This window comes from Barbus barbus (assembly GCF_936440315.1).
Source record: "Barbus barbus genome assembly, chromosome: 28".
NCBI lineage: Eukaryota > Metazoa > Chordata > Actinopteri > Cypriniformes > Cyprinidae > Barbus > Barbus barbus.
Window position 1 is genome coordinate 6,031,874 of NC_136756.1, and position 18,096 is coordinate 6,049,969.

General features: G+C 34.8%; 1 protein-coding gene across 1 annotated transcript; it reads right to left on the bottom strand.

The window, feature by feature from the left end:
- Positions 1 to 316: 316 nt before the first annotated feature.
- Positions 317 to 16,758, bottom strand: LOC306847733 (procollagen-lysine,2-oxoglutarate 5-dioxygenase 1-like). Its single transcript, XM_079381859.1, has 19 exons — positions 16,600 to 16,758; positions 15,946 to 16,037; positions 14,517 to 14,650; positions 14,241 to 14,404; positions 12,587 to 12,699; positions 12,356 to 12,419; positions 10,100 to 10,197; positions 9,885 to 9,986; positions 9,257 to 9,388; positions 7,728 to 7,849; positions 7,499 to 7,603; positions 6,232 to 6,357; positions 5,178 to 5,319; positions 4,976 to 5,089; positions 4,794 to 4,859; positions 4,066 to 4,170; positions 3,591 to 3,737; positions 3,165 to 3,290; positions 317 to 983 (listed from the first exon to the last, which is right to left on the bottom strand). Exons 1-19 carry the CDS (start codon positions 16,682 to 16,684, stop codon positions 828 to 830), a joined length of 2,193 nt encoding a protein of 730 aa, XP_079237985.1. The 5' UTR covers positions 16,685 to 16,758; the 3' UTR covers positions 317 to 827.
- Between the last annotated feature and the right edge of the window lie 1,338 nt (positions 16,759 to 18,096).

Consider the following 18,096-nt stretch of genomic DNA (forward strand, 5'->3'; position numbering starts at 1 on the left):
TCAGGAGTTCTTTTATTTAAAGCCTACAAATATATATATATAAAAAAAAAAAAAAATCCTAATTTAGACCCCTTGTACTTGACCAATTAGTCTTCCAGGGTACAGAGGCCTGACTTTTTGCCAGAAGCTCAAACACATTGTGTACTTCATTTTCTAAATCATAAAATGTATGGATTATGGGGATGATTCAGTTTTATAACGGAGCGAAAACATATTTTGAGAGGATAAATTAAATACAAAAGCAGTCAAATTGCAGACACAAGCACTATTGCTTGTTTTGTGGAAATCATAAAAATGGACAGGACTTTCATTTTTTGAAGACAATTATACCATTCCATTTTTTTCCTCTTTATTATTTTCTTCCAAAATTCATGACTTGACTGATCCATAACTAGTCAAGAACAAATCTCTAAACAAGCAACATTATGCAGCAAGATAACAAACCATTTGTCAGACGGTTTTCAAACAGAAGCACGAGGGGCATCAACCAAGAACACAACTCAAGGTCAACTCAAGGTCAATGTGAAACCTGTGAATGTCAAAGCAAGGACAGATCAAACATCCACGTCATCTGTGTGTATGGAATAATCCCTTCAATACAGGACAATAAATAAATGAGTAAAATGTCACTGCATAGAAGTCACATATTGCATAGTGATCGGTCAAACTGCTGTCGACATTAAATCGATCGTTATCAAAAGATGCCTTCGCATAAACACGAAAAAAAAAAACCTGTCATATTCACAATGTAAGGCACTGCATCAACGGGATTTGATTCCAAAATCTTCTGAATTCAAAGCAAATCCAAGTTTCCAATTAAAAGTAGTTCAAGGGTCCACAAACGAGACAACGATGTATCGGACCCCCTCTACGGTGGGCAGACCCTCGTGGTAGTGAGTGAGGCGTCCGGGGTGCATGAGCGCCCAGCCCATCCTGGGAGCTTTAACAGAGCAGTTGTACCTCAAGAACCGGCATCCGCCACCCTGAACAGAAAGTCACTGATCGTTAATACAATCGGCTTGTGTTACAACAAACCGCTTCACAATAGACACATATTTCAAGGGAAAGGTTTCACTTTACAAGCATGTAAAAGGTATGGAAGCCCATTTCTGACACCGAATGAAGAGTAAAACAGGTGACTTTCGGTCTCACAATTCTGACTTTTTTCCTCATAATTTCGAGTTTACATCTCACAATTCAGACTTTTTTCACAGAATTCCAAGATATAAACTCAGTTGCAGCTTATGCTTGTTATCAAGTCAGAATTGTGATGTGAACATTTCTTATCTGGCAATATTGACTTTCTCATAATTGCGAGATTGTCACAATTCTGACTTTTTAACATGCACTTGCAACTTTAATATGCAATTCTGACTTTATAAGTAAAGTAAAGTCGTGACGTATTGTCAAGTATGGTGACCCATACTCGAAATTGGTGCTCTGCGTTTAACCCATCCAAGTGCACACACACAGCAGTGAGTAGTGAACAAATGCACACACACACACACACACACACAGAGCAGTGGGCAGCCAAGGGGAGCAGTTGCCTTGCTCAAGGGCACCTCAGTCGTGGTATTGAGGGTGGAGAGAGCGCTGGACATTCACTCCCCCCACCTACAATCCCTGCCGGCCGGAGACTCGAACCCACAACCTTTGGATTACAAGTCCGAATCTCCAACCATTAGGCCACGACTTCCCCCAACAGGTGTTATAACTAACAGGTGTGAGTTTACATCTCGCAATTCTGAGAAAAATGTAGATAAATTGCAATTACCTTTTCTATTTGTTTAATTCAGTGGCAGAAATGGAGGGAATTGGGATGCAAAAGGAAAAATGTATTATAATAATTTAGATCCAAAAGAATAGACTGAAAGGCCTTCCCAGGCCAGAGACACTTTGCATCTCCACATCTCACGCTTTCAGGAGAGCTGCAGGTCAAGACATGCTGCTGTGTTACAACATGAACATTTTACCAACCAATAGTTTGCATGCCTTAAATTCAAGATAAGAAACCGTATATTTATATTACTGTAGATTAAGTTCTGTATAATACTACAACTACTACTAATAATAGATCATATTTAAACACTGCATTAAACTACACTGAAGTTATACATTGGCCAACTTAACTTTGCATATTATATATGACCCTGGATCATACGTCAATTTTTCAAAACTGAGATTTACATCTGAATAAATAAGCTTTCCATTGAAGTATGGTTTGTTAGGATAGGACAATATTTGGCTGAAATACAATGGTTTGAATATCTGGAACCTGAGGGTACAAAAAAAAAAAAAACATTTTAATTTTCTTTATTATAAAGAAAATTGTCTTTAAAGTTGTCCAAATTAAGTTCTTAGCAATGCAGATTACTAATCAAATTAAGTTGATACATTTATGATAGGAAATTTACAAAATATCTTCATGGAGCATGATCTCTACTTAATATCCTAATGATTTTTGGTATAAAAGAAAATCAGTAATTTTGACCCAAACAATGTATTTTTGGCTATTGCTACAAATATACCCCAGCGACTTAAGACTGGTTTTGTGCTCCAGGGTCACATACATACATTACACAAACAAATATTTTATTTTGGATGTGATTAATTGCAATTAATAGTTTTGACAGCACTGCATAAACAAAACTTCAAAAGATGTCAATTATTTTACCCCAATAAGTCCTATACAAAGCATGCTGGAAACTACAGTTTCAGGTATTTCAACATTTGAAATAATTAAATCAACCAAAAGAAAATAATTCAAGTTTAAAATAAAACTAAATTCAATGTTAATTGTATTAGTTAATGTTTAAAAAATAAAAGTGAATAAAACCCACAATAGTTTCTACACTTAGTAAAGCTAGCCAGTGCATGTTCTGCACAACAAAAATACTATAAATACTATCAAAATACAAAGCAAAATTGTTTAATTTTTTTTAAAATGGGGAATGTTACTTGCTTTTAGACAACTGAACAAAACAGTAACAAATCAGTTACCATGATTCACAGTAACCAGGAAAACAAGATTTTCAATTAGAACAATATAAAAATGCACTTTAAAGAAGACAGTCGTTTAACTTTTTTAGTGTAACAAACAAGCATTTAACAAAAAAGCACTGCGTAGAGCAGAGCCAAGCATCATAACCACGTTTCCCCCTCACCTGATAGTCGACCCCCAATTGATTGAGCGCTATATTGATAGTGAAAGTAGAGGCATCATGATGTGGTCTTAGTGCAGGTTGTTCATCAGGTTTATATCGGACTACAAACGCCAGCTCAAACAGAGCCTGCAGGAGACAAACACACAGATACAGCATTCATGCGGAAGAAACCCCTCCACTCTGGTACGCATTATAATGGCCACTAATAATAATTCTCATTATATCTGGAGTTTCTCAAATATCTGGTTACACTGGAAATGAGAGACATTTCTGGCAGGATATAGATTATGAATGCTTTTTCTTGTTGACATGCAAACCCAGCCAGGAAGGTCTCATTTTTACACAAGTCAAAAGTTCATCTTAGTTTTAAATTATCTTCTGTTCACCAAGGCTGCATTTATTTCAGGAGAAGAAAGGAAGTCTTACCCTTGTGTAGTATCCTGGATACATTTTCTCAGTGACCGGCGCTACATAATCCAAAAGGAACTTGTGCCATTCTTTTTCATAGCCCACTTGATTCATGTGGATATCAATAGTTGGGACATTTTCATAGCCACCTTGGATCCTAGTGTCCTAAAAGCAAAAGAAATCACGATCATGCTCAAGTAAATCTTAAAGGAAGGTAAATAATATGGGGTGTCACGCGGGAAGAATAATGATAAACAGTCTTTAATAATCCACATAGAGGTAATCCATAATAGAAGGGTAGCCAACACACACATATATATTGATCAGACTGAACACTGAACAGAAAGCCACTTATATGGAGAACGTAAATGAACATAATGATGAGACGCACCTGAACATAATGACACAATTAACGAGAGACACAAACTAGGTCATACAGAGCACACAGGGAATGAAAAACACAACAGAACGATACAGGAAAACAACAACATACCACATTTCCACCTCCTGACCACTGGCCAAAATTTTCCATCTCTTCAATGAGATGTTTGCAGGCCAGGTCAGTGAACACAGGGAACCAGTACACATCAGGGCACGGCTACACAGAGAATTACAAACAAGTTAAATATAGTAGAATGACTTTGCAAGACTGGGGTCAGTATGATTTTGATTTTTTACCTGAAGCTCACCTTTTTTTTTTTTTATCAGAATACAGTAAAACAGAGCAATATTGTGAAAAAATAACTGTTTTCAGTCTGAACATATTTTAAAATATAATGTCTTTCTGTGATCAAAGCTGAATTTTCAGCATCATTACTCCAGTGGACACAGCAGCCAAGACACATATAACTGATACAGGCTTATGTTTTATGTCTTTTTCCCCTTTTTTTATTCAAAATATTCCGTAACGTGTTAACTCTATCATGAAATATCTCGATTCTCCACTATGTGTAAGTAAATCTGCATTTTGCACTTTTAGTATATAGATTATGTTAGTTCATCTATAATGGGCGCTGGACAAAGTAGCCTAATACTGTAATCTATTAAAGGGATAGTTCACCCAAAAATGACAATTCTGTCATCATTTACTCACCCTCAAGTACCTGTATGAATACTTTTGTTCTGCTCAACACAAAGGAAGATTTAATCACGTGTGAAATATAACAAATATTATTCGGCTATTTTTTGGAAGCTGCATCAAAAATCTGAAGAAGCACTCACCATTTCTATGAAACCATCTTTCAAAACTTTGGAATAATTCTCATGAATATATCTTTCCTCCCATTCCTGTTCCAGGGGAAAACAATGAAGGAACAATAAAGCAAAAACAAGCATTAAACTAGCATTAAAGCAAGAATGTCTTGTATAATAATCAATTAAATGTTGTTGTGATTTTATCTTACCACAGGATTTTCAAAGATCTGCCACAGATCATTGTGCAAGTAGTTTGTCTGGTAATTTTCAGTCGATAAAACTCGACCGTAAGTGTGCATATTTGTTATGAACATGAAGACACCCTTGGAACAAAATTTATAGATATCCATCAGCAATATATACTTATAAGATGTAAGACATATTATTTATTTCTTGAGTTTAATGTCTGACCTTGTTTCGAACTTTGGAGCAGAAGGCCATATCCGGATCTAGCGTTGCGGATTCAAAGAGGTCAGGATCTTTGAGGTCAGTCCTCAATGCATCGGCTTTTATCAGGAATATATGAGAGACGTATGGCACATTCCACAAACCCCTGTGGAGGCACCAGAGAACCGCCACGTTTGCCATTGGCCCCGGTTTGATGGATTTCAAAGACTGCTTCATATGTTTTTGAGCAGTGAAATATACTCATCATACTAGACCTCCGTCCATCAAAACCACATAACAGTCAAAGGCTTTTGAACAGTAGGATTTTTAATGTTTTTTTAAGAATTCTCTTCTGCTCACCAAGCCTGCATTTGTCTGATTCAAATTTGAAATATTTTTACTATTTAAAATAACTTTTTTATATTTTAATATATTTTCAAATGTAATTTATTCCTTTGATGTAAAGCTGAATTTTCAGCATCATTAGTCCAGTCTTCACATGATCCTTCAGAAATCATTCTAATATGCTGATTTGCTACTTTGCTACTAAAAGTATTAATTTCTATAACCTAATATATATGCATATATATATATATATACTGAATCCAAGCTTTTGAATGGTATGGTGTATAATGTTACAAAAGTTTTTATTTCAGATAAATGTTGATCTTTGGATCTTTCTATTCATCAAAGAATCCTGAAAAAATGTACTCAGCTGTTTAAAATATTGATAATAATAATAATAATAATGTTTCTTGAGCAGCAAATCAGTATATTAGAATGATTTCTGAAGGATCATGTGACACTGAAGACAGTAATGATGCTGAAAATACAGCTTTGCATCACAGGAAGAAATTACATTTTAAAATACATTCACATACAAATCAGTTATTTTAAATAGTAAAAATATTTCACATTTTTTTGGGATGAAATAAATGCAGGCTTGGTGAGCAGAAGAGAATTCTTAAAAAAAAAAAACATTAGAAATGTTACTGTTCAAAAACTTTTGACTGGTAGTGTATCTGTGGATTCTCAATCATATCACTGAACTAATGAAATTAGCTAAACAGCAACTTACACGCGGTTTCCTTGAACTATGTCCACGTAATCCTCTGATCTGGCGTAGTACCCGTCTGCACTGAGAGCGCCCCAGAAGTTTGTCCACAGACGCCCGGGTTTGGTCATCATTGGTGCAATGAAAGGCCTATGAAAAACAAAAATAATTGCAATCAAATCATTACAAAAAATAACAATAGATTTAAATGCATAATAAGGTAATTATATATAAAATGAGCATTAAAAAAGAGTTATGTGAATCCGAACATGTAAAAAAAAAAGAAATATCAATATCAGGAAACTCCATCCTTCAGAAATTACATAAATGTGCTGATTTTAATACTCAAATGTAATTAGTTATTACTGGTGCTCAGTTATTTATAAAATATCGTATTATTATCAATGCTGAAAACTTTTTCACTTTTTAAATTTTTTCATGATTCTTTGATGAAAACAGAAAAAGGACAACGTTTATAGATTTATACATCATCTGAAAGCTGAATAAATAAGCTTTCCATTGATGTATTGTTATATGTTAGGATCGGACAATATTTGGCTGAGATACAACTATTTGAAAATCTGGAATCTGAGGGTGCAAAAAAATCTAAATATTGAGAAAATCACCTTTAAAGTTGTCCAAATTAAGTTTTTAGCCATGCATCTTACTAATCAGAAAAGATGATCTTGACTTGATCTTAATGGTCTTTACTTAATATCCTAATGATTTTTGGCATAAAAGAAAAATCAATAATTTTGACCCATACATTGTATTTTTGGCTATTTCTACAAATATACCCCAGCGACTTCAGACTGGTTTTGTGCTTAACTGTCACTTTTGATTAATTTAATGCATCTTTGCTGAGTAAAAGTATTCTATTACAAGTGCATTACAGTACGTGTAGTATTAGTGCTTGCTCTCCATACAGCTTTACTTGTTAAAAATCTGTAATATTCCTTTAAGGCCACCAGTTACATTACTATATTTCAATAGAGGACATGAACTCACATGAACACTTTATTTTAAGGTGTCCTTTGTTAGACGTTACATGTTCTTACTAATGTAATAACAATTAATTATGCATAATTGCATGCAAGTAACCCTAAGCCAAACCCTGATCCTAACACGAACCATATAGTAAGTACATGTAGTTACTTAATATCACTCAGTATTTAAATGTACAATTACACTGTAACAAGGACACCTTAAAATAAAGTGTAACCCAAAGAAAACATACTTGCCTTCATTTGTCAAGTTCATTCTATACTTCAAGTCTTATATATTCACTTACTTATTGAGCTCAATAAGGATTCTAAGTGTGTCTTCATTCTTTAAAACCACATCCACGTCTACGCTGAAGAAGTATTCACAGTCAATGCTGTCCCGACACATATCGCTGCAGAAATAGAAAGAGATCAATGGACTATTCAAAGCACAGAGAAGCCATTTGTGCAATGACAAACTCTATGCTGTTTGATATGGTCATTAAAGAATTCAAATTTACTGAAAAGCCCACTCACAAGCCAATATTACGTGAGGTCACGGGATCTATATCCTCCTCTGGTCCAATCAGCTTCACGCCCTGGTATTCAGACTCGTGAGACTCTAGAAATGCGCGTACGTGGGGATCGTGGTGCGATTCCTGCAAAAGATATAAATCCAAAGGTTTGTCCCTCATTATATGTACTGAACATAACAAAACATCTATGAAGAAAGATAATAATGAACAATGTAGGCAACCTGATTCATTCATATACAAAAGGTTCATGTGAAAAACTGCTGTTTAATGACATTCAATCGGATCTGATACGCCTTTAACAATAAAGACTCAACTTATGAAAAGAATATCATATGACACTCAACAGGCACAATGTATTTAACAGGACAGGACAGTCTATCAGTTCCCTGCTCACATGTTCATTATATATATATATATATAACTCCAATAAGGACTATCGTCATTTTAAGGGCTTATTTGTGTCACATTTAGTACAATAAAGTCCCATTTGTTAACGTTTGTAAAGCATTTATAAATCTTTGTTAATATAAATGTTCATTGTTTATTCATTTTAGTTCACAGTAAATGAACTAATGTTAACAAATACAACTTTTGAGTTTAAGAATGTATTAGTAAATGTTGAAATTAATATAGACTAGTATTAATAAATTCTTGTTAGTTCATGTTAACAAATGAAACCTTAGTAGCTATGTTTCCATCCACCTATTTTTATGCACATTTTGGGATATCGCATAACAAAAACGCTGGATGGAAATGCCAAGATGCGCATGAATTCTACAAATGCGCATAAAACTTATGCGCTCAACTAAGATAAATTTCTTATCCGGTAAAAAAACATTGCGATGGGACAGCATAACTGGACCAACCAACGGACCGATCTCATTGCATAGCATCTGAAATGCTAGTTTTGTTATTCTAAAATTCTTGAGCAAAGTTTCGTCAAAGTGCTTCGTTGTAATAACTCCCCGAACTGCGTTCCTAAACAGCAGACTCTGAAAATAAGAGTATGCATGCTCTGAAGCTCATCATTTATTGTATACAAATATTATTATATACAGTGCCTTCTCCTACTGCAGCAAATTTTATTTTTCTTGGTGATATTTAGCGCAAATTAATCAGGAAGTGTCGATTTTGTTGGGATGGAAATGGATGTCTGGATGGAAACGGTGCTTTAATATTCCAATTTTGCACATAAGTTTAATTAGTAACTTTGAATGGAAACAGCTATTGTAAAGTGTAAAGGTCATTGCACGCTGAGGCCAAAAATAAATATGACCTCACGTTGTGTCAAACACGTTTACACACTGCCTCCGAAACTTTCATCCGTCATAAAAAAATTTGCATCAGGTTCGATTTTCGGCATTTTCGCATCCGTAGCATGCATTTGGATAGGAAAGGATGACGAATACGAAAAAACAGAAAACCGCACACGAACATTTCAGACTCAGTGTGCAAGGACCTTTACCGCTTAACTGTTAAAAAATGCATAGAGTAATAGTTATAAATCTGAATGGTAATATAATATTTTACCTGATTATAGATGAATAATTGGAGCCGGTTTTTGGGGTATTTGAGGTTAAGTAAGCGCTCAAAGAACACCGTGACAAAGGGTGTAGGCTGCTGGATGAAGATCCCAATGACCACCACAGGATATTCACTCTCCTGCACACAAAAAAGACAAACAATTCATAAACCAAACAATTAGCTTAATTTGAGTAGAAATGTATGTTTTAGCTGCTTACAGAAGTGTCTATGAATGCTTATGACTTAAACAGTGAAAATGTGCAGCTATTACACTTTTATGAATTTACTTGATTAATTTGTGATATCTATTTATGATATCTCTTTTTGTACGGAGCCCCTCACATAACATGCAGAATAAAGAAATAGATATGATGGCCATGCATTACGAATTTGTTCACACAACTTAATATTTTGTGGCCTTGTTTTATTAAATCTTTCCCGTTTTTGATGAACAACCTTGCACGTGTTGCACTGTTTTGTTTGATTTACCTAAAACAAGGGAAATAATTCATAAGTCATAAGAGCTAATTCAATCTAAACACAAATAGATACAAAAAAATCTAAACACCTTTATAAATGGCTTTCAGGATTAATTTAATGATAGTAAAAAAATACTAATAAACGTAAGGCCCACCTGGAGTCCAGAAAGCGGTCGCAGATTCTCGTTACAAATTGTGCAGCCAGTCTCAAATGTCCACAGATTTGGGATATAGTTCCCTAGGTAGTTTATCTGAAGCTGAAAGAAACAGCATGTCATGGAAATGATTAAACTGAAGAAGACAGAAAGCTATAGAAAAGATCTTGCTTTTACATTACAGTTATTTGGATTATAACAGTATATGGTTTTACTTTGGTGGGTCCGTTGCCATGGATAACAACAGGCAGCGTGTCATAAAGCACATTTCTGGCTCGCACACGTCTATCTTCAAACTTCAGCACCACCTCATCTGTTCATGCAATTAAAAAATGATTAGCATTAACATTCTGATTAAAATTCCACATAATCGTTCAGTTCTGCAGTTGAGTTCTGCTTGAATCATTGTGTAGTTACATGGACAGTTAAATGGCCAGAAGTATCCACTGGCCCACTTATAAAGGATTTCCTCCATAAATGTTTGAAAGAATCTCTCTTGGGTATCTGTAATGGATACCTCTGATCTAGAAAGAGAAAGGAAGCTTTTTAAACAGCCTTTTGAAACTTCAGATGAAGTACCAGGAAATGAATTCCAATAGATGTGATATTAACTGAGGATGAATGAGGGATTCATAGCAGCAAAATGCACTTCTTCTTCTTGCTTTCTTACTAAAATTACTGCATCAATATTAAAGTGCCTCTATTATTTCATGCAGTGTGTAACCCAGCTTTAAGTGAATAAAAAAAGCATCCTGCTAAGTTTTAATTCTGAAAGTGCACTGTGTATAAACTTATTGTCTCTCAAAAGAAAGAGTCGACTCTGAATCATTGAAACGAGTCATTTTTAAAACGAATCCCAAGCATGTTGATGTCAACATGAAACATTAGCATATTACCCGCCCACTTGTTGGTCTGAATGAAAATGCACATTCATTCTTTGCCACTAGGTGGCGCTTTTGGGGCAGTAAAAATAGCAGTTTCCCCGGCAACGCTGTGCACAAAGTAGCACTGTGCTCACAAACGCTGCTTTATCAGGCATTACAGGCCAAATGAAATGGAAATGATACCAATCGGACCAATCACAGCAGATTAGCGTCACATAAAGGAGGGGTTTGGAAAATAAATCGTTGAACGAATCGTTTGGGAGTCGTTTAGCAAGTAAGCTAAAAATAAATGCATATTATAAGAATGAATGAAAGTGTTTTTTGACCTTGCATGCATGTCAACCTGTTGTTGGGGACTCCCAAAACCAAAATATGAACCTTTCACTACCCATAATAGAGGCACTTTAATATGCAATGCATTTTAAGTGTTTGTATCACTTTATTGTACAGTGTCCTTGTTTCACAGTACTTACTGATGCAATAACATTCAATTATTGCATGATAACTCAAAACCCTAATCTTAACCCTAAAGGTCATTGCACACCAAGTCCGAAATTTTCGCATGCGTTTTTCAGTCCTTTCCTATCCAAATGCATGCTGCGGATGCGAAAACACAGAAAATTGAACCTGATCTGAATTTTTTTATGACAAACGAAAGTTTCGGAGGCAGTGTGTAAACGTGATTGACACGACATGAGGTCGCAAAAATGTTGGACTCTTTAATAAGCACATGCTGTGAACTATTATCACTCTGTACTTAAATGTACAGCATGATTACACTGTAATAACACAGCCGAAAATTAACTATAGCCTTTTTTTCATTGAAATACACACCAGGAAAAAGCCATTTTTGTCATAAACTTCAAAGTGAATCTCAAGATTAAAATGTGGCTATAGTTGCTCAGGTCAATTTAAACAGACATTTTAAACTGAATTACTGAACCACACAATGAGAACTTATATGAACTAGTAGTCTACAAACCCTTGTTTACTTTATAGCTATTAATCTCTCACAAATGGCAGCATACCTAAATATGTATGTGCTATAATAACAAAATAAACAGTGTTTTCTTGGACCCCCGACTCCAGCTGCAGTGTGGCACACCTGGGCTGTAGTATCCAGCTGCGATGGACAGTGTACGTGTGCACAGGCACATCTCACAGTCAGCTCATTCACATTCCAGCCACAAATGCCATTACAGGCAACTGGAAAAGTCACTCTCCTCCCACAATCTGGCAGAGAGTCAAAACTACAGCTGCCAGCCGAGCAGAACACAGCTTTAAACTCACATAAGAGCTTCAGTCCACGTGAAACCAATCAGCATTTGAGCGCCTCAGCAAAGCATTGCATTAGCAATTCCTCATTAAACTGAAAGGCTACAGAAAGAGGAAACGTCCCAGCAGGTATCAGAGAGTAAGGACTCTACTGACGCTGCACTTTGGAGACCATAAAAAAGGATGTTGTTCTTCAAAGAGCTGATGCTAGTGAGAATTTAGCAGAAGTCTTCTTAAAGTTTAAATAGAGTTTATGTTGGAGCTGTTCTAACAGCTGTATTTCTAAAGCAGGACACAAAATGATACACTTACCAAGAGCTCCGTGAAGATTCTGGAACAATCTGCACTTGTTGTCCAGAGTTATATTTACAGACTTCTGAAGAGGAAATGACAGGGAAGAAAATGTCAAAATGCAGCATAAACACATTTAATAGGTGTCATTACTGAAACTGTGAACTTAAATGTGCATTCTGAAAACAAGCCTAAATATCTTAAAACGGAGCAATGAAGTTTTAGGAAACCACGCTACACTCAAACACTCACTCTTTTCTCCGGGTTGATATAGATCTTGGTGAAATAGAGTTGGTCACTGTCACCATCTGCTCCTGACCAGTCCGAAAGCATCTTTTTAAGGTTAGGTGCATAGCCAATGAAGCCTAGACAAAACAAAAGATCTAGCGTTACAATGGAAAAAGCCTATGAATAGACACAAAACCTATGATTATCTGGTTTAGATGTGTAATTGGATGATTTAAACTTATCTTTTAAATATTAGTCATGAAAAGAAGGAAGAGAGCGGATTTTCAGAGAGACCACAGATGGCAGTAAAGACAGTAAAGTATGTTCGGATATCTGTTTGTTAGTCTCTGACATCACTCTGTAAGTATGAGTGTTTCTGGAACATTCTGAGAGATTGTGAGAACGGAAATTAAAAAAGGAAGAAGCCTCAAATGTCTTAGTAAAGCAGTTCTTTCTTGGTAAAGTTAACTCTGTACAAAGACTAGAATATACAAGGTTAAAAGAGATTTAGTTGGTGATACAAGATATTATTACGTGCAATGATTTGCTTCCATTCTGTTCCAAGCACGATTGCCTCCAAAACCTAAGCATTCATCCGTTGTTAAGACCATTGCACAGTAAGTCCAAAATTTTCCTATGTGTTTTTAAAAAAATGTCATATCCGTCATCTTTTCCTATCAAAATGCTTTTTATGGATACAAAAACGCAGAAAATCGAATCTAATCCGAAGTTTTTATGACGGACGAAAATGCGAAAATTTCGGACAAAAATTTCAGACTCATTGTGCAATGACCTTTAAACTAATAATTTCATAATCGCCGAATTTAGGCCTTTGAAATCAACAAAAACCCAATTATAGCACCTACTGTAATCAGAAAAGTAAAGTATAATTGTATATATGTAGTATGAATTGTAATGATTTTTCAAAGACATTCCGACATTTTAAAAGACGGGACTTTTTTTTTTTTACTGTTGTATTACAATAACAAAACATGATCTTAATGGTCCTAAAAAGAGCCTCTTTGTATTTAAATAATATAGAATTCATTAATTTACTCTTTTGATTTTGTGGTAAAATATATGATGCATTCAAGTCATGTTGGAAAGATCGTATTTATGAGATGAACGCACATCAACACCATAATTATGATGTTATATCATAATTACGAGTGGGAAACTCTTATTTTCTTTAAGCTCCAGTTTCTGAGTTGGGTGTAGCTTTGTGTATTGACTGTAATTTTGTTTAAATGAAAATTGCATATACTAAATATTATAGTATTGCACAATTATGATAAAATATATAACAGATCATGTTAAACACCTTCATATATTGAATAAAAACATAAGCAAAAACACACATTCTTCATTCATCATTTTGCAGAAGTAGAATTTTTTTTTTTTTTGCTGTATTTGTTTGTAGAAAAGGACATTGACATCTTGTGCCAACTATAGGAGATTTAATGTTGTGTATTCATTTCCAACTACTACATGAACGTCCCAGGAGAACTTGAACACAACAATAACTCATATCATATCACGTTGAAATCATTGTGAAATTTGTGTAAATAATGATTCATAACATTCATGAATCCAAAACTACACAAAATTGAGCTAACAGAGCTAATAGTACACCTAAAGCTCTTGAGTAACAGTAACAGAACAAGAGAGGAATACATGCCTCCTGCGCCAAGGAACCTCTTCCCTTCCCTGACATGAGGATGCTTGTCTTCCAGGTGACGGTCTGGCCAGATGAGTGTCTCGGCAGAAAACACAACTCTGTGTTTGGTCTGCTGAAACTTCTTCAGCAGCTCTTTCGGACCAGAAGAAAAGATCACGTCATAGCTGTGGAAAGCCCAGGCATAAACAGTCATCACTGACAATGATCAACACTGATTGCTGAAACAGTACAGACAGATCAGCATACTGCAGGTATAATTATGATGGACATAACTACCTATCCACAAAAAGAATGATTTTGTTCTCCTCCTGTATGTCCTCCAGAGCAGACTTCAGCAGGCGCACTTTCTGCCCTCCACCTGGAGGAGACATGTAATCTCCACCTTTCCATGTTTCACCCCTTCCGAGAACCTAACAAAACAGCAGAGGAATGTCAGGCATCAGTCTGCAGATTATAGACCCTGAACTGTGTTATACAGGGTGTTTCTAACAAAAATATCAAGGTCATATTTAACCCTGAAATCAAGGGACAAAAATCATAAATAAAAAAATAAGCCTAGTTTTTGGATTTTAAGCATACATGGTATAATATCTGCTGTCCTGAATTTATTTGAACTGAATCTAATTTTACAAAATACATGTGACAGGATGATACTAGATTAAATATAATAATGGAAATTGTATGCAATATTCTTATTTACATTAGCAGAAATTAAAGGTACAGTAGTAATGGTTTATCCTTTATTTAAATAGTATATAATTATGTTTTTGTGTATTATAGCAATGATGAGAATAATGAAGTTTAGCATACATCAACCAATGTGTTATTATAAATAGAAACATTTTAAAGTGTGTTTTTGTATATATATATACATATGTATGTATATATAACATACTAAATAAACTATTCTAATTAAAATTGTATTTAGACAGTTTAAACAACTGGATAAAAAGAGATTATTATTATTATTTATTCATTTAGCAGATGCTTTTATCCAAAGCGACTTACAAATGAGGACAACAGAAGCAATCAATAGTAATATTAAAACCACTAAAAACAGATCCAAAACTAAAAGCTAAAATTTATAAATAGCACCTATACACATTTTAATAATAAAGAAATTAAATAAAAATGACAGAAATTAAATAAATAAGAGATTCATCTGAAAGGTAAATTAATAATATGACTTATATACAGGCATATGAGTATTTACATATTTAATTGCTCATATTTTAATTGAAGATACGCCATAATAGCAACACTACGAATGCAAATTGAATGATTTCGCCTATAGGTTTCAATGAAAGCGAAGGTGTCTGAAATGCACATCTAATTCATGGAAATACTGAATAATAACCCCATTAATTACAATAAGCATTAAAATAATAACACTAGCACCAACATGACACTTGGGTCATTATATGCCAAGTCTGGGGCCAATCTTACCTCAAGGGTCTACTTTACTTCAAAATAAAAATGATAACTTTTACTGCATAAATGACACAATCCCTCACTTTGATATCCAATATGTCACAGATGACTATTTTTTTCTAAACAATTAATCAAAAGTGTTTAGATGAGATTGTGTGCTGCATAGATAGAAAACGTTGCACTTTATTAGCAAGCTCAATGTTTAACTGCCTATTACCAAATTCTATGCATTAATGTCTATTGCAAAACAGTAAGTGCTGATAAAGTGCTTCACCTTGAGGCTGTAATTGAAGTGTTTTGCGGATCTCAAGAAGCGTCTGAAGCCATCGGTCTCCTGTGTGGCCACAGTCAGCACCAGAAGATCTCCTGAGACAGAGAAAACACAAATCAGCGTGGATCTTCCTCTGTCTACGTGCTGGACGAGCACATCCTAATGGATTTATCCCACATCCAGGATCAGACAGGAACTCAAGACCTAAGCCAGGAGCAAGAAAGCTAATTCTGCTGCAAAAGTCATACTTCTTTAGCTGATCTATCATATGTACAATTTGTTTCTTTCCTTCTGTTTCTTCCAGGTTACTTTAAACAAATAATACCCGGTTAGGAGAAAACAAGCGTGTAGCTACAATGTAACAAATGTGCACTTATTTACAATTTGAGAACATTTTGCATACAATTAAATCACGGTAACCACCGATCAACAACGGTTTTGCTACACTAAGCATAGTTTAACCATGGTATTTGCGGTAAAACTGTGGTTATACAAATGGTAATCAATACATTATCGTGAAGGAAACCGCGCGAGCTTAAGGGGTCCACGTCAGCGGTGAGTCCAGCTAACTTTAAGCATGTCAGGTTTGCAACGACCCCTTACAATCAATCCTGGTGAAACCGCAGTAGTGTACAGAAGCTGAAACCATAGCCTTACCCTCGGGGATCAAGCCCTGCTGATTACAGTCAAGCGGAGAAAAGCACGCAAACAAACCCGCGAGGACTATCAGGACTCCTCTCATTTTCAGACCTCCACAGCAAAACAGCGACTGATGAAATAAGGCCTTTCCTCGAGAGAAAGTTAGCTGTGCAACACAAGCCTGCCCACTTCTGCCTTTCCCCACCCCTCCTATAGAAGATCCACAGTTTGTGTGTTTTTATGACAAAACTTTAACTTACTCTGAGAAATTAATCAAAAAGTGTGACAACTATGGCAATTTGTGTTTACAAATAAATAATGATACTAAAAATAGATAATAATTTACTTCAGTTAATATGTATCATGGTAAGTGTTGGGGATAACGCATTACGAGTAACGCGAGTAACTAGTAAAGTAACGCATTACTTTTTTTTTTCTTTTTTTTTTATAAGTAACGCCAGTTACTTTTTCCCCATTTATTGATTGACAGCTCTTCTGTCCCCATGTTGAGAGAAATCAGGAGTAAGATATCACTGTATAGCTCTGGAATAAATGTGAACATGCATTAATTCATCTCACAGTATTCCTCAAAATTAATAAACTCACTGCAAGCCTGCAATAATTAAATGTTAAACAATACAAATATGCTTTATGTATTTAATCCCATTTTATTAACCAGTGTCTTTGCTGCTGACCTTCAATGATCCAATTCAAGCATACTAATAAACAAATATTACTCTAGATAAACATTTATGCTTCTTTTTTTATTGCTGGAGTGTGTTGAACTTTCTTTTTCTGTGTTCTGTTGTACTCATGTGAATTTACTTTCAGTCTGAGGCTTATTATTTCACTTTTGGTGTGATTGGGCTTTTACGTTTGCTAACTTTTTTATATTAAAAACAAGCAAGCAAGCCCTGCCCAGATTGAAAAAGTAATGCAAAAGTAACTTAATGCATTACTTTCTATCATAAGTAACTAAGTAACGTAATTAGTTACTTTTTTAGGGAGTAACGCAATATTGTAATGCATTACTTTTAAAAGTCACTTTCCCCAACACTGGTAAGTTATGTCTTAAAAACAAGCAAAATATACATTTTGTTGAACACTTTTTGTCATCAAAGGAACTTGAAATTAGACACATTATTATAGGCTTTTCAGCAAAAGTAAAAAAACTAAAAATCTGCAAACATTTAAAACACAAAATCAAAATCAACAAAACAGCAAAGATACACAGGTGCTATAACAAGTCTCAGTTAGCTTAACGCAGTACACATAGCAAGGTTTTTAAAATTATATAATAAACCAAACAGATAGAATAGAAAAAGATTAGAGCAAGTTAATGTTAGAGGCCTTTTATGCTTTTGTTAATTGTATAATAAATAAAAAGAAAGAAAAAACAAAAAGATTAGAAAAGCTAGTGTTAGTTTAAGAATAGAATTATAATACACAGGAATAGATAACTATTACAAATTATTCTCAGTAATGTAATAAAGCTGACATAAAATAAAAAACATG